Source organism: Pygoscelis adeliae, unplaced genomic scaffold, assembly GCF_000699105.1.
Source record: "Pygoscelis adeliae isolate BGI_AS28 unplaced genomic scaffold, ASM69910v1 Scaffold286, whole genome shotgun sequence".
Lineage (NCBI taxonomy): Eukaryota > Metazoa > Chordata > Aves > Sphenisciformes > Spheniscidae > Pygoscelis > Pygoscelis adeliae.
In genome coordinates, this window is record NW_008825076.1 from 858908 (window position 1) to 883558 (window position 24651).

The 24651-nt window shown below is 40.2% G+C and overlaps 1 protein-coding gene across 1 annotated transcript in view; it reads left to right on the forward strand.

Moving 5' to 3' along the window:
* The window catches only part of EYA2 (EYA transcriptional coactivator and phosphatase 2), a 61946-nt gene that overhangs the window by 26502 nt on the left and 10793 nt on the right, over window positions 1-24651 (forward strand). Inside the window, exons 5-9 of the mRNA XM_009326728.1 lie at window positions 355-422; window positions 2379-2556; window positions 4188-4315; window positions 4817-4900; window positions 18842-18931. Of these exons, the coding sequence (XP_009325003.1) occupies window positions 355-422; window positions 2379-2556; window positions 4188-4315; window positions 4817-4900; window positions 18842-18931 (548 nt within the window). The remainder of the gene's footprint in view (window positions 1-354; window positions 423-2378; window positions 2557-4187; window positions 4316-4816; window positions 4901-18841; window positions 18932-24651) is intronic.

Sequence of the window (24651 nt, forward strand, 5' to 3'; positions counted from 1 at the left end):
ATACGTAATCTGAGGAGTTTTCCTACAGGAGAAGATGATAAAAAATACTCTTCTGTTATTTATTGGAAAAAGAAGTAACTGAGTTTTAAATTTGAGTTGAATCCTTGTTTTCCAGCTTTGTTTCCCAGCTCCATAAGTGTTTGTTTTAGTGTATGTAATGGTTGTCTATGGATGCCTTTCAGTAAGCAGACCTCAGTAATAGTCTGAAATCTTTACAGCCTATGTTTGTCAAGATCTGTGATACACTTTTTTCTAGTGAGCAGGTACTTTACTTCCTGTTGGAAATTATTTGTATTAATATATCCTGTTACTTTGATTGCTGATGTGTTTTATGACTGTGATACTCTCCCTTAGGCACAACAGGGATTTACCAGGGAGCCAATGGCCTGACAAATTCTGCAGGATTCAGTGCTGTGCATCAGGTATGGTTCAGCATTTGTTATTGGCAACCTTGTCACTTACTTTAAACACTTGCAAGATTGGTAGGTCGAGAGAGATTATTCTGGTATTTACATATATTTAAGGAAGGCACTGCCATGTGTTTTGCTGAACACTATTTTGCTCTACTCCTGTGGCCTGTCTGTTTGCTGGACTTCTAGGTATCTTGATTAATTTTAAGATGTGTGTATTGATACACAGGCTTGCACAGAGTGCAGTCCTTGCAGGAGGAGGATGCCCCAGCAGTCTCTGCCGTGCTGCTGTAGCAGTGCCAAGAGTTTCATCATTCCTCTGCCATCTTACAACTTTCAGATATGTTTTCCATCCTCTACAGAGAGCTCCACTTCTAGGATTCTGTCGTCTGCTGTCTTGGCACTGTGTAATAAATATGAAAAACTTGAAAGAGGAGTTGGCAGGCCCTGATGAATATTGAGCCATCTGAGCTGTCTGTGCGCTTCCTTCTTTGAGAATACACCTGTCTGTGAGCTTCATGCTTCAGATACCTTGATAAATGTGTGTGTATAAATAAATAGCATGCATATATATACAAGACAGATGTTTTTCAGTAGCAAATGGCTTTTCTTGATTGGACCAAACAAATGAGTACACTGTCCCAGAAGATGTGTTTCAGCTGGCCAACAATTTCAATTCCTTGTTTGTAAGGTGATTGTTGACTTGTAATTTTAATGACAATAGTGGACAATTTCTTTATTACTTCAGTTTTGGCTAAAAACATGGTCAGTAAATGCTGATGGAAGTGCATTTGATTGAAGTTTGAAGGTTACCTAAAAAGGGGGAAAACAATTGGGCTGTTTTCATTATTTTGTGATATTCTTCAAAAGAAAACAATGAAATTCTCTCATTTCTTTTTCAGTTTAATTCTTATGACAACTTGAGTCTTTATTCTTGAGAGCTCCCTGGTGACTGAAAGTTAATGAAATAGCTGTGTAAGCAGACAAAGATGTAAGCAGTTAAGGAGGAAAGTGCTTTTAGTCTTTCTAAAGACTATTTGTTATTTAATGTTACTTAATACCAGAGACTAATTAGCATTTCTGAGAAAATAAACACCTTTTGCTGAAAGACAATCCCCAGAGCATGAATACAGTTCTCTATCTGGAAAAGCAAATAGGTGGACAAGAGCAGGAGTTGCAATTAAAATGAAAAGAAACAAATTAAACCTTTTATGTTTTAATTGTCTAGAGAGAAGTTTTCTAATTTATTCCAGTGTCCTGCTTCTCACAAAAAAACCCAAACATATGGGGATAATGGTAGGAAGTTTGTTTAGGAGCCTTAAAATCAAGACAAAGGGTTTCGTGATACCTCAGCTCCCCAAGGTCGCTTGCACCTCGTATTTTTAGTTCATTTTTCTGTAGGTAGGGAAGATCACTCAGGAGTTTAATTCTTGCTGAGATAGTTGGACAGTCTCAACTGTGAACTTTTCTGCAAAACAATCGTTACTTTTTTTTTCTTCATTTTTGTAACCTATTCTAACAGCTGATCATGGGAAAATGCAGCCTGTTTTGCTCCTTCCCTCACCCAATTATTCATTCTGTTCTTCTAGTTTCTCAGGTATTCGTTGTTCACAGAGACTCTGTGTTCCATCATGGCCCTTTTCAAAAAGCCACCCTACTTTACTCCTGTATAAAATTGTTGAACCCTGTAATACAAAATGTGTCAGCGCTGATAACTAAAATCCTGTAGAGAAAGCAAAATTCGCCTGATTTCTGACCTCCTGTTGATTATTTGATCCTAATAAAATGGGAGTATATTTGGGAGAAGCAGAAATGTAATTTCGTAAGTGAATGAAACATGGTTCTTTAGTGAAATATTCTTGAGCCATGACTTGCTGCATGTGTAGATAACACTGCCTTTGTGATGCCTACTCATTTATAAGATAAAACCATATACACAGAAGTTAGATGTTTCTTTTTTCCTCAAAGGAATATTCATCATATCCAAGCTTTCCTCAAAGCCAGTACCCACAATATTACAGCTCCTCCTACAACTCTCCATACGTGTCTACAAACAGCATCAGCCCCTCGGCCATCCCAACCTCCACTTACTCTCTGCAGGAGTCTTCTCACAATATCACCAGTCAGAGCACAGAATCGCTGTCTGGTAGGTGCATCTCTTCTGCTTTCAGTTTGGCAGTCTCAGCCACCTGTAGACATAAACACTATAACCTTGTTGTTGGAATTTTTTAAAATACACACATTTACATGGATAAATCAGATTTCTTAGCACTTAACAGTTCTGTTTACATGGTGCAACACAGGGTTTGGGAAGAGATTAAAACGTCCAAACTCTCTAAAACCATCCCGTGTCATTTTCATGAGTATGCGAGGTTTGCTCTCCTCTAAAGCTAGTACAGAAAGATAAAACAATTACATACAAACCCCAGATCAGTATTGAGGGCTTACGTGGGTAGCAATGAGGTCAAAACAAACAGCCATGCTCTGAAAAAGCCCCAGAGTTTCCTGATTGTCTGATGGCTTTTTAGCCCATGTCTCTGTCAAGGTTTATGTTCACCTTTTACAACAACATGTAATATACACATTCATAAATAAGTACATCAAGAGAAAGTCCCTCTTTAAAAGATCAGTACAAACTGTCTAAGTTGAAAGTTCAAGATGAATTCCATGCAAAAAGGCTTCAAAATTTGTGGCCTCTCTTTGAGTGCTTAATTTTTAAAGTCTCAAAGCTTAAATGGTTTATGGAATTACTGACGGATTATGATCCTCCAATGTTCTGTTCACGTACAATCTTCAGATATCACTTCCCTACTAAAGTTTTCATTGGCATGCAATAACATTTGTATAAAACGCCACATAATTTGCGGATGATCACAGTATACGCCCATTGTAGGTCTGCTGACTTATGAAACAAATCTGAACATCTGTGGTTGCTCTAAAAGAAAAATAAACTAATATTGGTTTTTAAAAAGAAGTGATCACAGATTGCTCTAAAAGCAGTTGGAGGATTTTCTGTTCCTTAGATCTTATCTCAGCCTTTTTGAGAAAGGGTGATTTCAAAAAGGCTTGTTAGGCACAATTCAAGCTTCTCTGAAGAAGCATATGGTTATTCTAGGAAGCTGGAGAGGCCACAACTTAGCAAGGTGAAAAGAAAAATATGTTTGAAAAGGATTTGTAATGTAAGGTAAGTGAAATCCAGACAGGTTTATGAAACTCAAGCCAATCAATACAGATACTTTATACAAGAGAAGTTCACCTTTGACTGTCTCTTCTCAATTATTTCTAAAATACTATCCTCTGTGAAATGGAATATGGCTAAACAGGCTAGTTTTATTATTTTTAAATAAAAGTTGATGTTAAAAGTATATTTTTAATCATCAGCGTTCATCAAATTAAAAAAAAAATTTTTTCAGAAGTTGAATTGGTCTTGGTTTCCTTTTCCATTGCCTTCTAATTTCTCTCTTGAAAAGCAGGGAGGGAGTAAAATCCAAAAAGCTATTTGTTCTCAGTGAAAAATGTGGTAAGGTTTTTGAAGTGACACATCATTTTAAAATGTTATCTATACAGTCTTGGTGATTTTTGAAATTGTTTTAACAAATCTTAGGATTTAAAAGTTATTTCTCTAACCATGTCAGCTATTGACATGAAAAGAGTAAGATTTTTCTGATGGTGTTTTCACAGTGTTTCTGGTGCTCTCCATTAAAAGGTTTCATGCTTTAATTATAATGATACGGTGCAAAATTTAAGTTTACAATGGAATTTCTTTTTTCATAATAGGGGAATATTCAACAACACCAGCAAAAGATATAGAAACAGACAGACATCATAGAGGGCCAGATGGCAAGGTACGAGCCCGGTCAAAAAGAAGCAACGATCCTTCCCCTACTGCTGACAGTGAGATTGAGGTAATAACTTTAATTTATATTCCCTTAGTAAATTGAGCAAAGATAAACAGTTGCATCTATTAGTAAATCCCACCATCAGACTAGTGAGTTGTAAGAGCCAGAATAAAATCGGTAATATCACTGGAGCCTATAGATGCGGGTAGTCAAAATAATTGCTCAATTTCTGTATTATCAGCATCTCAAACTATTCTTCATATGTACATTTTTTTTCCCTTGGGCTTTTTATAAGTCTGCTGTTTTGTTCCCCTGACTTGACATGCAACAGGGATTTCTGTGGTTGTTAGGAGAGCAGACTCTAGGGAAGACCAGCACATGTAGTTCCAAAATTCCTGATGTTTCGTTTTGCCTGCTTTCACAAAGCATCTACAGTCAGTGCTCCAAATGGGTTTGAGATCTTAAAAAGCCTCTAGTCCAACAGGACATATTTCCTGACTGAACGAATTCTTGCAATTGCTTAATATGTAACTATATTTCTTTTTTCCACCCCATCTGTCATCACAGCGTGTGTTTGTGTGGGATTTGGATGAGACGATAATTATTTTTCACTCCTTACTCACGGGAACCTTTGCATCCAGATATGGGAAGGTAAAATTTAATTTTTTTAGCATTACTGCTTGTCCAGCCAAATTGCATCGGGAACTGTGGGGGCAGCTAATGAGACAGCTTTTCAAACAGATGCTGCCGATTTTATTCAGACACATTTGTATAAATATGTCCTGTGGTATTTCCTTCTAACATGTGAAAATTTAATTTACCTCCCTTTCATGTTGCAAGTAGCCCCTTGTTTTTCAAAAGCTTGTATTGTTCAACTGCTGCTAGATAGGACATCGGGACATTCTTTCGATGTCTGCTTCAAGAAAGAGCCTGTCAAGCAGCCAGACAGCATTAACTCTAGCCTGAATGAGGTAACACATTTTTTGTTAGACCAGTGTTTTCTTATGAATCTCAGACAATTTTTTGAAAGAGGTTTTGTGTTGGTCAGTCTAGGTTGCCATGAAGAATACTGGCTCTGCTTCCCACGTGGATGCTGAAGCTCACGTTTTTAAGGGATTTTAGGAACCATATCTTTAGCTATCCATACTTTAGATAACCCCTTTGAAATGCAGGCAGTTCCAATTTTTTAGGTAACTCTCTCGGTGGCTGAACAGACTGAACTTGGCTACTAAGGAGAAAATGCTGGCTCTTGGATTTAGCACCATGTGCTTCAATTTCTTCCTAAGGCAGCTTTTTATGATAAACACTTAAGTCATTTTGAATAAAAGTGTCTGACATTCTGTAAAATGGTTAGGAAAAAAGACAATATCATTACCTAATTAAAGGTGGATGACCTAGTTGGCAGCTGTTTCCACACATGGCTTTGAACAGTCAGCTTCATCAGGAGACTGGAAAATAACCCTGCTTCTCTCTAGAAAGCAGAAATATGATTTGACATCATTTCATGGCTTTACCAGCTGTACTTGTTTTACGATGGTTATAACAAGCTGAATGTGTAATTAGTAAGATAGATTTATTGTTCGCTGTTAGATGTACACATTTGTAAAGGATATAAAATGGTGTTTGTGGTGTGGAAGTCTACTGCAACACTTGGAATGCTGCTAGCACTTCTAACAGCACCCTCTGAAAACCAAGCATGTGTTTCCAAGCAGAGATTTATTCAGACCCATGTTGTACAAGGTAGTTGAAGCGCTTACTTTTCCCAGGGAACGTAATGAACAAGGCAGTCTGAGGTATACGTGTGTAAGCTCAAACCTACTGCCTGCAAAAAATAGAAAGAATTAGGCAGGATCAGGAAACATAAACTTACGCTGCGTAGATCTGCTATGTGGTCATGCTTAGCATTGGGTAGGGGCTGCAGTATGCATATGGAGAATTCCTTTAATGGGCTGACTTTGTCCTAGCGTAAAACCTCTGAAGCAGATGCCTTCATCTGCTGCCTCCTGCACAAGTTTAGAGGGTGTGGGGTTGGGATCTGCTGCGTGGGGGCGGATGGTGATGGACTGAGGGGTGTGATGGACCTGTGGAGGTGAGAAGCCCTGTCACCGCAGTACCTGTGAGCTCTTGCTGATGGGCTGCCACAAAGGCAGAAGCTGCCATCTCTTGAGCAGCTGGTGTGGGGATGAAGTGGCATCAGGGAGTGGAGCCAGAAAGGGTTTATCAAAAGCACTCACCAGCGGCCGAGCTGTTCCTGTCGGCCATGAGAGCAGAGTTAGGCCAAGACAGGGCACTCATGAGCAGCAGCCTGCAAAAGGGACTAGGGAGAGAGGAAAACAGGAAAATGGAAACTCGGGGATTGTCTGCTTTGGAAGGCCTTTAAAGGTACAAAATGACAAACTTCTGTTGGCTGTTTCCTTTATACAAAGGTAAAGAATGATACAAACAGGAATTTTTTTTTTTTAATGAATGAATCACCTTTTCTATTAAGTTACAACAGGCTTTTTGAGAAACTTCTCTAGAAGGATTTTTTTTCGTAGTTCTTCATTTGTTTCATCAGTAGTAAATTCCTCAGGGCTTTCCTATAAGGGAAATGATAGTGTTATAAAAGTATTATAGGCTAACGGCTTGATCCAAAGACAACCAGAGGCTTTGGTGGGCTTTGGAACAGACCTTAAACCAAGAGGGAAATACAGCACGCTCAGACAGGCTGTCCTGGGAACTGTTAAATAGTAACACAATTCAAAAATGTTTAAGTGAGCTGAATTATCCAAGTACAAGTGAAGCAGTGAGCCAGAGGTTAATAGAGTTTTAGAATCTCTTACTTGAATAATGTAGGAAGTGTTAATCTCAAAGTAAATTAAGTATCAAGGGCTAAAATTCTTATTGTTGTCCATAATTGATCATAAAAGATTCATGTGCCTGTAATTAGACATGCACATGCTTTGAATTAAATCTCACACATGGAGGTCTTGGTTCTGTATGTTTTCCTCCAGAAAAAGTGTCAGTTTATATGATCTTCACCATTCCTCTGACCAACATTAATGTCCCGGTATCGTCCTGTCTGTTGCACTGGTAGAGCTGCTGTGCAGCCACTCAAAGAATTAGTCTGCAAAGTTGATCAAGCTGAATAATAGCACCTCTTTCTGGGGTGATTTTTCTGGGAAGAGTGGAGGAGGAACATCAACCATAGCTTCAGAGATTTGGGTCTAAACTCCTGTGTTCTTTAGCTACAAAATCTCAAATGGTTCTGTGGGTTGCCCCTTCCTTGGTGATGGCAGCAATAGGGAGCTGTCCAAAAAAACCCTGATTTTGAAAAAACAAAATAAAAGAGGGGGAAGAAGTCAGAAAAAGGGTTATCAGTTGTAGTCGTATTATTAATCATTAATGCTTCAATGTATGTTTTCTGACCTGATTTCATATGAAAATTCTCTTTGTTTGGTTTCTGAGGGAAACCTCTATAGTCCTTGCCATAGATATGGGCTCCTCAGAGCATGGACAGTTCATCTCAGGTGTTTAGAAAATAATTTGCTTACAGCATTAATAGAAGTTAAAACACAAAACTTACTCAAGGTGGAAGCATGAATGAATAGCCTAGCCTAGGTTGCTCCTTTTTTGTCCCCTCTGCCCAAACTCTTTGCTCTATCCCATGGATTTACACAGTCATCAGACATTTGGTCTTAATGTCTTTCCCATATGGTCACTGCCGTAGAACCTTTATAGTGGCAGTCGGAGTGGCCTGCAAATTCACATCTCCTTTTGCTTTCTTGCCCACGGTTGAATGGATGCATACCTGCACAAACACACGGAGTCACGGTCTGAGTGATCGGGGCAGCAAAGCTGTCAAGCCGGAGGAAATCTCTCCACCCTTTGGTTTCTCAGCAGGAGGCCCTCTGACAAGAAAAGGCAAAAAAAAAAAAAAGTTCCATAGGCAGTTAACCCTGGATATTATGTTCAGGAGGGTTTATAAACCTGTTCTGCAGGCTTCTGATCACTGTATGGGTGCAGAATATTTACCATGTGCCTAGAGACCACAACAGGTGTCGACCATCATTACAGCTTAATGTACTGTCCACCCAGCCCTTTTAATCCCTTCAGGCATGTATAATAGAGATCCCATTCAACAGTAAGATGGCAGCAGTCTTTACTATGTCTGCAAAGATCTGCCTGCCAAATCACTGACTAAACATAATGGGAAGAACGGGTCAAAATCCATAACAGTGCTGCTGGTGTTTCACATGAATTGGGCAAAAGTCAAGGAGCTTTGGCCATTTGTTTGAAGCAGCTAGGTGCAATACAGAAAGACTCTTTTGGTGGTATTAATTCAGACACAATGAAAAGAGATTGCATGCACTCCCATGCCAAAAAAAAATCATGAGTCTATTCCCCTTTCCCTGACTGAGATATTTGCAAGCTCGTTCCATAATCTGTGTTGTGAAAGCATTAAAAAAAAATTCTACATCTCTTTCAGTCTGAGAAATTTTAAGTATTATATTGCAGATTCATTCTCACGCTTTTCAAAGGACTAGTATCAAGAAAAAAGGGGGCACTGAGTGCATTGTTTTCCCTATCTGAGGGGTATATGTGAAGCTATACTTTTCCTCACTATTTTGTATTGTTCCCAGAACATGTATTCTTGTTCTGTGTTGGTACACTCCTTGGGATTTTAGTGTCAAAATGAATTGAGTGAAGTAAAATCTGGAATTAAAATTCATCTTTATGTGCAAGCTACTCTGAAATCCTGGAACCAAATGGAAAGGATTTGATTTTAGCACTGACTTAAAGAACTGAATACATAGAACAGTCTATGTATTGAATTCACTATTGAATTGTGTTGGATCTTTATCAGTACTTTGACAATGTCCGCTGATACCTGGGAGTTAACGATCTATAAAATTCCCTGTAAGATGCATAGCAATTTGTGAGATTGTTCAGCATCTTGAATTGGCTTGAGTTAAGAAAAACATACTGCAAAAAATCGTAAAGCACATTATGTCCCAGTTTTAAATCAGAGTCATGCAGTCATGTTCTAGATTTTAGTTAACCTTAACTGAAAGGTGTTTAGATTGCCTGTATTACACTGTGTCCCTGGACTATGTGGTTGCTTTGCCTGGAGTGGCCACTCTGGCTGCTTTCAGTGGGGACTTGCAGTTTGCCTCGTAGTTGCTTGACTGAGGTAGAGGCTTGATTGATGTAGAGGCTGTTTTTCTGTCATAGCCATATTTTTTTATTGCTTTTGCATTTCAGAAGTGGCAACGTGAGATTTATCCAAGTTGTAAGCAGACAGGTATCAGTGAGATAGAAACAGGGCATGCACTCAAGTTTCCAGCCTGTGCAAACATGGACTCTGCCTCTCAGATGAGGGACTTGCAGTGGCACAGGTCTCTGAATGACTAGGAGAGGGTCCTCCAACGATAGCGTGGCCTCAAGACCTTTTGGACAGAGCAGCTGAAGTTGCTGCTTGGCCCAGCTGAGAACAGGACATAAACATGATTTTCTAGCATTTCAAGCAAATGTCATAGCTGCTGTATGTTGTCTGTCTGTGAACTGGATTGCCTTGTTCTCACCAGAAATGATGTTGTGGATCTAAGAAGCCTTATTCCTCAAAAGTTTCACTGGCAGTTATATGTTCTTACAAAAAGTTTTCCTTTAAGTGAATTATAATTTCCAATTAAAAAGCAAAAGTCACTGAAAAGTTCCTGCTTGGCTCTACTCGAGATCCTTGTAAAACCCTAGGGTTGATTTCTTTTTTTTCTTTTTTTCCTGCTTTCATTGAATGCTTCAAGTCGCTTGTGCTTTTCCCTGCTTTGTTCTCTCGCAGGACCCTAAAGCCAGGACCTGATTGAAACACCATAGGGATTTAATCGAATCTGATGGTGATTCATGCTTCTAATGGCCGAATCTGTCCTTTACTACTTTACAAACTGAGAAGGAATAAAACCCCATTTTATTGCTCGGCTGTTAAAAACTATTTGTAGAAGTTGCTAAGGTTCAAATCAAAAGCGCCCTCCCTTGAGAACTATTAGTTAATTCTAAGTGCCATGGCGTCGCTTTTTTTCTTCTTTTCTCGCTTGAGATGTGGCCTTATATCACTACTGCTGTTCAGACATCTGAGAGTTTTCCATTCCTTTGACAAACATGAGCCAAAGTGCTTAAGGACATCTGTTTATTTTATTTCTTTAATGAGAAAACCTTCCAATTTCTTACTGGCTCAGCTGTGTTTATTTACATTTTGTTAGTCATATGTGTGGGGCACCTTGGGACGTTAAAAACCTGCAGAGGCCTATGCTGAGGGCTGCTAGCAGGCATCCTGGTCAGAAAGGCAGAATAAGCCCTTCCAAAGGAAAACACAGACCTTGGAACTCCATAAAATAGATTTTCAAAACAAATAGAGCCTAATTCACTCAGTAGATCATGGATTAAGTCAAGATGAATACAATTTGGAAAGGATTTTCTGAGGAAGTTGGAGATTTTTTTATCCACTGGAGGCTAAAAACATTGCATTTAATGCCTTTTTAAGTTAAATTAAAAAAGCATTCAATCACTGCAGGTAATAAAAAGTCTGTTACTTTAGACATGCTGCTATATCAATTATTAGTTCATTATTGGAGAGAAGGGAGTAAATAATTCCAGCCATTTGATTATTTCAAATGTGTATTTCGGGAGCAAACATCTGTGTTTATCATCTGTACTGGTTGATGAGAAGCAGCAGCAGAAACAGCAAAACCAGATCCACAACAGCTTAGATGGTGGGCACGGGAGATGCTCTGAGCTCATGTAGACATAACCTCTTGTAGCAGAGCTTAGGTGAGCAGAGGGCTTTCTAAGCAAAAGTATACGTGTGGCATTTGGAAGTATTAAAGGATTATTTTTGACATAAAATATATATCAGAAACAATGCTGGGTTGTCAAACAAGCATGAGTAAAGGGAACCTGCTTTCTAGTATTGCTGAATTGTGACTTGATTTTAAGGGAAAAATAGTTTAAAAAAAACCAAAGGGACATAACTTGTGTTAGGAAGTTGCGTGTACAAAATACGCAGTTGTGTTGAGGATTACACACCGTGATGCATTTCCACCAAGCTTTCCAGGAGTTTTGTATTTTTCACAGAGCTATCAAGGGCTTACATATAGAAATACAGTGATTTTTCTGTGTTGAGGGGAAGGGAATGAAGATGTATTTGGTTTAAATTCCACTCCCTCTTTTGACATTTATGCCCTGTATAGTAAAAAGAAATTATTTGTAGATTTTTGGTCATGAACCTTTTGTATTACTAAATAAAAATAATTTCCATTTGTTCCCAAGCATCATGGCCCAGCTTTTAACCTGTATTTAAGTACAGTATTCCCACAGGACTGGAATCCATTTCAGAACTCATGGGTTCAGACACTGGATACATTAGTGTACTCATTACCGCTTGTCCCTAAGCATAGTTCATTTAGAGAGGGAGGAGAACCTTTTCAACCTCCGTGTGCTCTTGAGTGTGAGGGTTTAGTGACTGACGTGCCCGTTTGCTTATTGGAATAATTTCCAAGGTGTAGTCCCCAACCATTTCTGAACAGATACATGCCAGTAAAAAGAGAGTCCGTCAGTAAATAATAAGCAATACTTTGGAAGTACCTCTCAAGTCACAGTAAGGGTGAATATGGTAAGGTGTCTGAAGAAAAGCGATTAAATTATATTTGCTTTCCATCGAGCTTGGACTTTTCACAAGGTCACACTGTGATGACTGTAGACACTATTCACTTACATTCAGTACCTTGTATAATAAACCTGGATATATCAATGTTTAGGTAAAACAATATGTCTTCATTTTGGGGGAAAAATGTTTAGAGCCTGAAAAGCTGAGTGGTTCTATTTGAAAAAGGACAAACCTTTTTTAAGAAGTCTGAAGTGTAGTCACTTGAGTAAGTCACCTCTGAAAATGGGTTTCAGCTCCTGAGCTACTTTGTTACTTAAAACAACTTTTCTCACAAATACCCACTCTCTCACTTGAAAAGCTCTGAGAAACTAGGTCTAGCTGTATCCTGTGTCTATTAAAAAGATAAAATTGCAAGCTAAGCTACTTAAGTGTAGTAAAAGAGCTAAATGTGTTCTCTTCCTCAAAAAGATGTGGACTTACTTGAACTAGAACTGATGCACATGGTTAATTTCCCGTTGTTATGGGAAAGCCTTGTTCATGTCTCAAATTCTGATCAAGGTACAAAATGTTACAACCAAAGAATGATTATTCTCACAGACTCTTTGTTCAAACATGTGGCCCAGGCATTTGTATATTTATTATTATTATTATTATTATTATTATTATTATTATTATTATTCTACAACCAAGCTGGTCCATTTTCCAGGAGTTTCCAAGTAATTAAACCCAATTAAAACTATTAAATTCTTTCTTTTGGTGACAACTTCATTATTAACAGCTAACCACAAGGAGGAGATTTAACTTAGAAAGCCCTTGATTGTATACTAATCCGTCTCTCACCTCTGGCTGACACCTGTGGCAGATAAACCGTATAGAATAGGAGTCTGATGAATACTCTTAATTAATACTTTCTTCCTTGTAGAAAAGTAATTATTTGCTCACGGCATAAACAGGTATTTGGCAGGGATTTAAAGAGACTGATTAGTTTTAAATACTAGGGCTTTATTTTGTTTTTTTTAAAGCGGGGCAGGGGGGAGGTCTGAATCCAAGATCCACGCTCAGAATGACTTTGTCCTAACATTTTGAATGTCGGGTTAATTGGCACATTGCTTAATAGAAGCAGAGTCAGACAACAAGCTGATTTGTTATCCGTCTCAAAGGAGCCAGCTTTGCCCCTTTGCTAATGGCCTGCAAGTCTGAACAGGGTACCTGTAAGGCAGAGGCTTGGAATGGGCTTTGGAGCCAGGATTGGAGGCGAGAGTGACTTGCACTTGAGAGATTGCCAGAGATAAGTCTGCTCCTCTCTTCCTTTCAAAATTACAGTGTACGAGAGGGGAGAGCTGGCTGTGGACATCCAGCCAACTGGATTAGTAGTAGCTGCAGGTGTTAACAAATACATGTCTTTCTAATGCATACTCTAGGGCAAGTATAAGCAGTTTATGAAAAATCAATCTCAGTGTTTCAGGAGAGCAGTGGTAAGAAGGTTTTAATACAGAGCCATTTGGGAGGATGCTGATGGTGCAGTTTGAAGTGTGGCTGTAATGCACATGGGCTTTTGTGTAGGTAATGCCGGTAGCTTTAGTAGTGAAGATAGGGCAACGCAGGCTTCTGTGTAGGTTAGCTCCTGAAAAAGGGTCTAGGAACCTACATAGTGCATGCTGCAACGTACTTGCAGCTATTTGTATCCGCATTCGGTAGCTTAAAGTTAATTTGGGTATGCCTACACATTCTGCATTCCCTTTGCTTTGCTAAAATGCAGACTAGTCAGAGTTTCACATGGAGTGAGCAGACCTAACTTCCCACTTTAACCCACTGCCGTAATAGGGAAATATTTGTTCTTTGCTCACCTCCAGTTTTTGTGGAAATCATCTTTAAGCAAAGACAGACTGAAAGCTGTGCACAAGCTCCTTTTAGCCATCTTCTGTCATCCTATTACTCAAAATGAGGGGACAAAATGGAAACAGAAATTAATTTTAGGCAAGGTGTTACTAGCTTGGAGGACATAATTGAACTCAAATTGCAATTTTAAAATGCAATTCATTTCAAACGTACAGAACTAATTCAAGGATTAGGAACAGCACATGCAACTAACCAACATAAAAGCAACATTCAGAGCAAATGTGTCAGCTCATGCCATTGGGATATGAAAGAAAACGTTCCCCTTTGTGAATGGACACTTTTGTCTTCCTCCACAGCATGTTCCACAGGCTTCTGTTGCCCATGTTTTCCTCTAGTAGGACTATCTGCTGAACAGGCAGCAAAATTACCCCAAAACCAAGTAGATATGGAGCTGGGAGTTGGCAGTGCCTCACTTATGGTGGAAATGATCTTGCTCACAAGGTGTGGCTGTTGTCAGCAGTAGGCAATAGCCCATCAGTCCGTCGCTGAAAGTCACAGCTGTGACAGAAACAGCAGAGAGACATGTCCAAGGATGCTCTTTAGGGCAAATATTTTTGATCCAAAATGTTAAAAAAGGGCTTGTCTTACTCTTTGTATATTTTGATCCTTTATTGTTTATGAAGGAGTAGTAGGGAATGGGGGCTTTTTACCTCTCAGTTCCCTCAAGGTGTGCACTAAGCAGAAATGGACAGCTGTGAAACTACTACTCCTGTTTGTTAGAAGTGGGAGTGAAGGATGTATTGAGGAGGGGGAATATCAATCTCTTTGAGAATGAATACTTCAAAATGACCACTGCTCCCCTGGTGCTTATTTCCCCCAGCCAATGAGAAGACAGCCTGTTAAAGCTGTGTGTTGGAGGGTCAGGGGTGCCTGGTCTGTCATGTCCGAGCACCAGAGGTTAGCACTGAAAGTAATTTGTGGGGCTGTTTAATTTTGACCCTGAAGGAAGCTCCAACAATGGTGTGTGGCAGAGGTGAGGCATATAGGGGTACACTGTGGTGCTGGAGGTTTTATTTACAAAAGGAGTTTGTTGCCTGTTTTCTATCCCTGCCTCTCATTGTCCTTGTTTGTGAAAGCATGACTCGTAGATTAGTGGAGGGGTAGGACCTCGCTCTTCTAAAGTTACTAAACAAGCACTCAGGGTTGAGTTTTTAGATTAATCTGTTTTCACTGTAAAAAGTGGTTCCCAGAGGAGATTTGATTTCAAGCTGTCTGTGGTCCATTCATCCTTGGGCTTCATATGCATCAGAAAACATTGGCTAGATCTGTTACCCAGGAAGCTTGTTCCCAGGGCTCCAGGGTGCACTTTTCCTATGGAAGGACATGTTCGCAGGGATCATCAGTATGGAATGTGGCAACTTTATGTTGCTGTGCTAAACTCGCACTACTCTTAACGCAGGCATGAGAAGTCCATGCAAGGCATCCCCTGCAGCATAGAGATATCCTTTAGTGGTACAGGATTTCTGTGCCTAGGAAGAGCTCTCCATCAACATCTTCAGATAAATGTCATAATTCTCTTTCAGATTATTTACACACTGTACAAAGAATTTGGACAACATGTTGATTGATATACCTGTTTCATTTTGGTGCTTTCCAGTCAGTCTGATTTTCCTGTTTATTCATGCTTGAATTGAAAGCTGCAGCGACTGTGTCTTTCCTCTGTGTGGGTACAACCTCTGCAACAGTGGGGTTCAAGTCTGGGACTAGTGCTTGTAGGTGCTACAGTAATGCAAATAAATAACTGCCAGTGGAACCCTGGCCTAGTGCCTCTAGACACCTATATCATACTGGGAGTGCTGATTTGCCTTTTAACTTTATCAGCCTCTTTAAGACTTGGAAGCATGCCTTGCTGTAGAGGAAATGTCCATACTGTGAAAGCAGTGATGCCAAATCATTTCCCTAAATGACTTCCCCTCTGGGTGGTAAAGTGCATTTTTCTGTTTTATTTTCATTCCATCATATTCTCTATCTCAAGAGAAAGATTCCCCCCCCTCATCTACAGTTCAATTTCCATATTGTTTAGTTTAAGAGAAGGTAACTTCATACACTGGAAATGTTTCCTACTCCCCATTAGTGATTAATACCAATAAAGCTAAAGACAAAACTTAGAGGATAAATGACAGATACCAACCAATGAGATTTCCTGAAAGAGTTTTAAAGGCTAATGATCCTTGAAATGTATAAAAATAAATTGCTTCATTAAAAACTATTTTAGAAAATAATTTGTTCCTAGCAGAATATTTTCTTCAAAACAGTTCCCCTGTGTAACTACACCTGGGTAGTAAAATTTGATTCAGTGCTGTTCGCATGAGGCCACAGTCAGATGTCCTGATTACGCCTATGTCCCTGTGCCTCGTCAGGGGAGTGGGCTTGGGGCTTAAAATTAGAGACATGTTCAAGGCAAGTCTGTTAAAGTTTACTTTTTGCCCAGAGGAGAAAGTGCCCTTCTTTCTGGGACAGCAACAAGCATGTTCAAACATGAGTGACAGAGCTTTTCTTTAGATGGGCACAATGCTTGTGAGTCACAGACATGGCTGAAACCACAGCCATTCTGCTCTAATTAAAGAGAACTGCACCAAGAATGCGTAATAATTAGGTTAGTGTGTAATACACCATCCATGTCAACAGCATCTGCCGCAAAGGTTGATTGAAATGTACTCATCCTCCAAACATTGTGCTCCCTGTTAGAGCTCCTCAACTAATTCATTACTGTCCTGTCATAGAATAATATGACTCCACAGAAATCTGCAGAAGATTAGAGCAAAGACTACATACAAATCTGCCCTGGTTTAGCATGGTTTGTAACTGTAGTGGAGGAAAACCACTCACATAAACATAAAGATGAGAGAACCCTGTCCTAATGAAGATGAATTGCAAATGAAAGCCTGTTGTGGGAATGCTTTTTTTTTTTCCCCCCAAGTTGTCTGCTGTTCTGTAGTTTGAACAGGCACGATGCTTTTGAGCTATGAGTGTTTATCAACTGAACCACAGATTATTTTTGCTTGTGTTTCTGAAGTATTTAATGAATAAGAAAATGTCTGCTGGTGACCTTGTTTGTATCAGAGTGTTTCTATGCTTTTGCTGTGGGTTTAGGAACAAGGTCAGGTGTTTGGGGGTGGGAGGGGTGGTTGACTTTATGCATAGAGGTGCATGGAAAAGTGGCTGAGACTCATTTAATATTGCAGTGCACCAGGCTGGGTACAGCAGGTCACTTGGTTGTGTTTCAGAGTAACAGATCCACAGACACTGTATCCAGTGCTCATTGGGCAGCTTTGATGCAGTAAGCCAAGAGCTGCAGGAGCCCTGCAGCCGCCATCCCCCATCCAAGGGGCAGCTTGGAGGACCAAGTAGATCTGCTGTGCACATGCAGTTAGTTGTTAATGTAGCCCTCCAAGCCAGAAGAAAGGGAGATGGCCCAGCCAAAAGTGTCAGCTTCTGCCATGCAGGATTGTCTGTGGGTGGCTTCTCTGGCCAAGGAGAGTCAGCCTTGTCAACTTGGGCTGATGTAAGCTTGTGTTTGCTGACTTGGCGAGGAAATGAAGTGACAGCTGTCTCACGGACAGTTGTGGTGTCTCGGCTGGGTAGCAAGGGGCAGGGAAAAACATTAATTTTCTAAAATGAATCAACTAAATGCACTAAAGTAGAGCTGCAGGTAGTGTAGTCCTTCTCCAGTGGAATTTACTTAAGGTTTTGCCACCGATGTTGGTAGGAGGAGGGTCTGGATGTGAGAAGGTTCACACGTGCTTAAGAACGTGTAGTAGCCATTTTAGAGCTGATGGCATGTGCATTTTCACGTTCTCTTAATTGTTAAAAAAGTGTGTTTTAAAAATGCTGCAGGTAGCCAGAGCTTATTCATCATGTCCTTCCGTTTTAGGAAGCAGTTTGGGACCCTCTTGGGGAAGGGCCAAGTTAGACCCACACTGAGCTAGGCAGGGGACTGCTGATACAAGAAAATGGCAGAATGAGCAAACCATCACAGTCAGCCAGCCCACGCAGACAGGAGCATCGGGAGCATGTCGCTGTTTCTAACACTAGCTAGAATGACAGATGAACCCATCTAGCATTTTAATGTGCTGTGTCTTGTCTTGTTTTATCTTTTTTTTTTTTAAATCAATGTAGTTATTTGGGTGTAACTGCCATTATGGCTACAAATCTGGCTCTGCAAGCATGCTTTATACCACTGCAGAGCGTGCTCTGTCCTGAGCAGGAATAGTCATAGTTGGACAAGCATTTTATCGTGCTATATTTGGGTTTGCATGGTAGGATAGGATTGTTTTAACTCTGATGATGCTGTTAAGTAAGTAGGCAGCTTCAGTGGAGATGGAAGAGCTTTGCAGTTGTGTGGCTGCTCTTGCATCTCCTGCCCAGGTGCACGTGTGCTGCTGAGGACCGTAGATACTGTATCATGTGCTGGGCTCTGATGTGGGAACAACACATCTGCCTTTCTGTCCTGTTCTGTGCTGATCACCTGAGTTAGCATGGCAGTAAAGACCTAAGCCAAGTATGCTGAAACACATGGATTACACCCTTTAGAGAAAAAGAGACTTGATTTATGTTTGAGGTCCTGGGTTCCATTTTCAGATTTTGCTCACCAAGTTGCTGTTTGACATTAAAAGAAAACAATGCTGACCTTCTATGGCTGGTTTGAAGGATGAAGTCAGGAAAGGATCACTGTCTGTGTGCTCTGTTGCTCATAACTATCCCTTAACCATTCACTAATGATGCTATTGGAAATCAATTCTTGGTCTAACCTACTGAAGCAATTCTTATAGTCTCAGGTGTTTTATCTTCTGAAGTGTGTGGGCTATTATTGGTCAAGGCGAGCCACAGACATCTTTCAATGAACAGAATTTGATTATCTAGGAGAACAAAAGAAAGGATGGGAAAATCATGTTAAGATACACTTGTGAAATAAAATTACTTTAATGAACATATCTTCAGAAACAGGAATGTGTAGATCCTATGTTTGCTCTAAGATCTCCCACTGCCCCCCCCCCCAAAAAAGAAAAAGAAAATCAAAGTGAATGGAAAAACACTGATTTTTCCCCTAACAGGACACTACGACGTCTGTGCGGATAGGTCTTATGATGGAAGAAATGATCTTCAACCTTGCAGATACACATCTGTTCTTTAATGACCTGGAGGTATGTAGCTGCTTATTTTATTTAACATCTCTCTCCCTAATTATTTGCATCTGGTGTACAAACTTGTTTTTCTGGCCAAGAAACTTTCAATTTTGACCCCAAAGAAATGGGCCTTAGATGGCTTATTGGAAGCATACTTTACTGTGTCCCTTGGACATCTTCATTCTGTTAAGGAATTTTTTTTCTAAATACACAGTAACAATGATGGCTTTTGGCAGTTTTACTAAATCTAATAATGAGGACATTGCTGCTGCTTTTCCTGAAATTTGCTATTTAATAATTTCATTAAGCTAAATTAGCATAGATCCTATGGGGCAGGTAGCAATTCGCTGTGAGCCAATGCAGAGGTTTTAAAAATGGTCTCTGTTCTTGAGGAAGCTCTGTTTGCACACATAGACAGAGCAGGAGGTCTGCTCAAGCTCAAGCACACTGCAGGGTGAAACTATGGGAGTTTCAACATAAAGACCAAGAGGAAGAATCCTTCCTGTTTGTGGCATGGTTAGATCTGACTATGCCTTATACAAAGCAAAAATCCTTTTGAATATACAGTAAAATTCAAGCAAAGTGATGCTAGCAGAATTCCGTCATCAGCTGAGAAACAGCTGTACGGCGCTGATGAAAATTGGTTTGCATTTGCAATCAGTAGAAATAGTCTGAATGAGTCACATACGAAGTGAGTAAGATGGACTTTGTGCTGTGGGCACCTTGGAGTCAGAATACTGCTTGGAGGTGTTTGGAGGAAGAAAAATCTGGCATCCCTGGGCAGACTTCTATGGTCTTGTTCTTTAATTGAAAAAGGAAGAATTTGTTTCTGTGCCAGATGAAATGAGAGAACTTTTTCTGTGCCTGATGAGTTCAGTGAGAACTTCTGGTTCCTTCACTGCTTAATTGCACTGTGGTCCTCTGCATTACAGGAGGTACAACCTTTCCTGCCACCTGTCTCCTTACAATCTGAGGTTTCACTTGCTGAGAATTTTCATTTCCTGTCAAAGACAAGTAGTGGGTAGCACCTGAACTGACAAATTTTTCCTTTCAGCTTTTTTCAAAGAGGGAATTGGTGATGAGGGTACAGAAACTGTGAAGTGAAAAAATCCTTCTCATTAAAAAAAAAGAAGAGAGCTGCTGTTTGAGAGTCCAGGGCACTATATAAGTACTGATAATATTTAATACGTAACTAGCACTTCTCACCCATCAGATCTCAACATGTGGTGCAGCAAAGCTCCATGTCCTGCACAAAGCCACCCTCCAGAAACCCTCTGCCTATCTAGACTTTTGCAAGAATATAAGTTGGCAAATCATTTTAAAACAAGTTTTCTCCTTGCTTCACTTACCGCCTAAAACATGAAATGAAGTAGCAAATTGTCTAGACTCAGTCAAATTCTGCACATTTATGAGTCAGTAACAGCTTTTGCTGCTAGAAGCGGAGTCCTCCATGGAGATGACCATGTCATCTCACATGGTCTCTCAAGTTGTTCTTCAGCCACTACAGTAGAGCAAAGTTTTTAATTGTAAAAAGTTGGTGTGTTGCATTTTTTTCTTTTGTGGTTTCTAGACATTAAGGAAGCAAAAGCTAAACAAAAATCCTTCAGATATGGGTCTTTCTCATTCCAGCAGGACTATGTAACTGAGTAAGAACTAGTCCAGTGAAGAGCTGAAGTTTAGCACTGTGTCTCTAAATAGAAATCAGAACCTTCTGCAGAATACCTGCACTCCATCTTCAACACAGGAAGAGAGTCAGGTGCTACAGGACACATCTGTTCAGCAAAATGTTAAGGGAGGTTGTCTCAAACTAGTTTGGGCTACAAAGATGATAAATAAAAACATTTATGTTACTAGTGCTGTTTTGTTGCTGCATGAGAAAAGAGAAGCAATTTTTGCTGATTTCCTAAGCTATCTTATCAGTTTACCTGCTTTTACTAAAAAATGGAGAAACACAAAGTTGGCAGCTGAATGAGAGAGTCCATATAGCTTTAGTGGACTTGTCAGAGGGTGTAAAGGGACAGCATAGGCACCTAAAGGTGAGAACAACTTGCTGCTGGACCTGGATGGCTCAAAACCGTGAAAAACATTAAAAACTTTTGAAAACAAGTAGTGTTCCAGCTAGCCAGAGCAGAAACAAGCAAAGAGAGAGCATTGTGAGACAATTTTATCTTAGGTTCAGCACTAAGATAAAAACACTAAGTGTTCTAAATGATGATGCATGGCCCAGGTAGCTGGAAAGAGAAGAGCATTTTCTACTGAAAAATCTAAGTTTTCCCTTTACACACATGCTTGATAAGTGAAACAAACGAAAGTTTTTTTCAAACCAAAACCAAACCAAGGTGGTTTGGTTTTAGCTGAGCCTTTTCAATGAAAAAAATGAGGGATGAGGGAGAATTCAAGAGAAGTAAATGTTCTTTACAAAATTTCACTTTCCAAAAAGAGCCATTTCAGTTTGGAAGAATTTGCAACAACAGTCATCCATCTCTGTTTGTTAACCATCCTACTCCTTCATTTAGGATGATAAATAAAAGTCAGGTTTGAGTATTCACAAAGTGATATTTAAGGATCATACATCACCAAGTGTTAGGCTTAAAAAAAATGCAGTGAATGATAGTCTTAAAAAAAGAAGAAAGAAATTTAGATTAAAAACAAGCACAGGAGCTGATTCATTTCTAGACCCACAAACATTACCGTATACATTAGCACCATCATGTGGTATAACACAGGCCTGTACAAGACAAAATAAACTAATACCACACAGGGCTGAAACCATTTCTGACCATCTTCTGTGTTGGGGCAGGGTGAAAGAAGCCATAACTGAGAAAGCAGTAGGATAGTTGCCCCATTCGAGACCAAAGTAAGAGTACTCTTACTAGAAAATGCTAAACATAACAAAACATTTCTCTGGCACAAATCCGTAGCCAAGTTCATGCATTTTGGGGTGCCTAGCAGACTGAACCAACTAGAGCATGGCTGGCCTCAGTCCTGACAGCGGAAGCAGGGGGAGAAGTGGAGGAAATGTCACCCATCCTCGCCAGAGAGGCAGGCTGGACAACGAAATCAGTTATTACCTTGCTTTAGCACTGAGGAATGGTTTATTTTGCTGGCTGCAGTTTTCAGTGCTGTGCAGAGCAGAAGGTGCTGCCAGGGTGTAAAGCCCTTTTGAAGCATTCCCAGAATGTGCCTGATGAGGATGAAACATTTGTCCATAGATAAGCAAGGTTTGCACAGTCCTTACTAGCATTTGTGTGATCCTCCTTAGTCTGGTGAGGATGTGATTTCACATCATAGCAAAAAACTGGCTTCAAAGTCTGAGTGAGGAGCCTGAGCTGGAATACTCCCTTTTTGCTGTCAAAAAATTATTCTGAGACTCTGTTGTTAGCCAGGGGTTTACGTGTTTTCAGGGTTTACCCAGAAGGGATTCAGGCAATTCTTTACTTTTCTTTCTGAAAGTAAAACACTTTCGTTCTTTTTACTGAAAGGGATTCTGTCAGCAAGTTAACTCTTAAGTTGTACAACTTAGAAGCTGGACTTTTTCCAGCTGATTCGGGGGGGGGGGGAGGATTGATGCTTGTTGAAGCACAGATTAGTGGTGTGCCTGCCCCGTAGCAAAGAATCAAGGCAGCAAACCTTGACAAGGGCAGCCAGTGTGTAGCACTTCCAGGGCGTGCAGTGACACAAGCATTGTCCCACTCTGGAGGTTGTTAGCAACACAACCCAGGCAATCAAGGCCTGTGTTTGCTGAGCCACATGTTGAAATCATACAAGGGTGGTTTTGCCACACTAATTCATCCACCCATGTAACACTTAGATGCCTGTCGACCACATCATCTCTGCTTGCAGTTGCAACAGTACAGGTGGATTAAATCCCTACGGTCTACAAGTATAGGCCATACAAGGTGTTGTGTACAAAGGGCTCTGATCTCACTGCAGAATATATCAGCAAATACGTGAAAGGATGTATTCTCACTCTCTGTTCCCCTTTTGGGAAATCGTGGAGAAAAGGAGTTGCCCAAGTGATTTAACTTCACTGATCACGGTGAAGTTAAAATACGAACTCTGGGCTTTCCAGGGTTGTGCTTTTTCTCCCAGATGCATTTTGTTCACAGTGCAACGCTGGCTAAAGAGTAGTACCTTCCACCCCCAGTCCCTGTGGAGATATTATTGTCTAGCACTCTGGAAAACAGGTATTAAGGACAGAGGGACTGACAAGGGGATGAGGAATTAACAACCAAGGGGATTAGTGTGTTTACAAGTTACTGCCTTTCAGAGTCACCCCTGAAGGTTTTATGTTCTGGGAACTGTTAACCCCCCACCTAATAAGAGATGCAAGCTTGACTGATCGATAAATCCACAAAATGTTTAAAAATCTCTAACACAGTCCTGATACACAAATAGACAACCTGTGTTTGTAAGTTGTTTTCATATGTGCATGAGACATACCTTGAGAGTATTCAGAGGGAGCGCAAGTGATAACAGAAGGAGCTTCTCCATGTGTCCTCAGGAGCAGCTTGTCTTTCACAAGGAGGCAGCAGAGGCTTTCTCCAAGCCTGCAGTACCATTTCAAAGCTGCATTAGCTCAGGCTCCTTTACATGTGGGTACAAGGGTCTGGGCCCACCTGGAGGTAGGTTGTATAGCATAGACTGACCTAGAGATACCACAACAGTAAAACCAGTTCAGTTCCCAGAGTTGTGAGGGTTGACTGAGGTCTTACACGTTTGACTCAATTAAAGGCTGTACGTGCCACACATCATATACCTCTGAGATCCTAGAGTATCATTTTAAAAAGTCAGCAGATGTGAAAAGTGGGATATGTCGCCATTGCAGACTTCTATTTGAACAGTCTGGACCTTCTTTTCAGCAGTCCAGATACCCTGTCTTGATTCCCTACTCACTAAGATTTCAAGGAAATTCTGCAAGAATGAAAAATTAGTCTTGTAACCAAGTAGTAAAACATGGTCCACATTCTTGCTTTAACCAGCTTCCCTGTGTTTCACCCAGTAACACGATAGGCTCAGCCGGCGGACTATGAGGTAGCGTCTCACGAAGTGTCATGGTATTTTATTAAGTTAGAAATGCGATAGCTACTGTTGTCACACTTCAGTGTACAGAACAATTCATTCACAAATGAGAAAAACAGATCCCTCCACAAATACCTTTCCCCTGACTTAATGCTCTGCATCATACAACTGGAGTGGGCTGCATCAATATTATCCGAGCATGGCTCACAACAGCTATTGGGAGGGGGGCTTAAAAAATGATGGGGGTGGAGGGGACAGAGAGGTGCCAGCAGAGATCTGCTATTCAGCCACTTAGCTCCAGTTATATGCAGAAATATACGTCCCAGTGATAGGTTGATAAGAGGACTGATGGGACGAGAACAAGATAAAATCATGTGTCTTTCTGAGAATTATCTAAAACAAATGCTGCAGAAAATCTCATGATTATGGACAAGAACTGTCTGTGACATTTGTCATTGATAGCAAGTTTGGTTACTTGTTTGGGGATTTTTTCTTTTTTTGAAAGGGGCTAGTTTAAAGTAATGCATCAAACTCATAATTGTGTAAGGAAGGTAAGACAAATTCTGTGGTTTACAGAATACTGAAGTGGTGAAAAATAACTGCACCTTGGTTAGCTGCAGTTGTTCTGACTTGGGAGTCCTGTTGTACCAAGTGGTTTTACCTCTGTTGAAAAAATCAACCAGAACAATAGATAGTCTTCATCAGCTTGAAGGCTT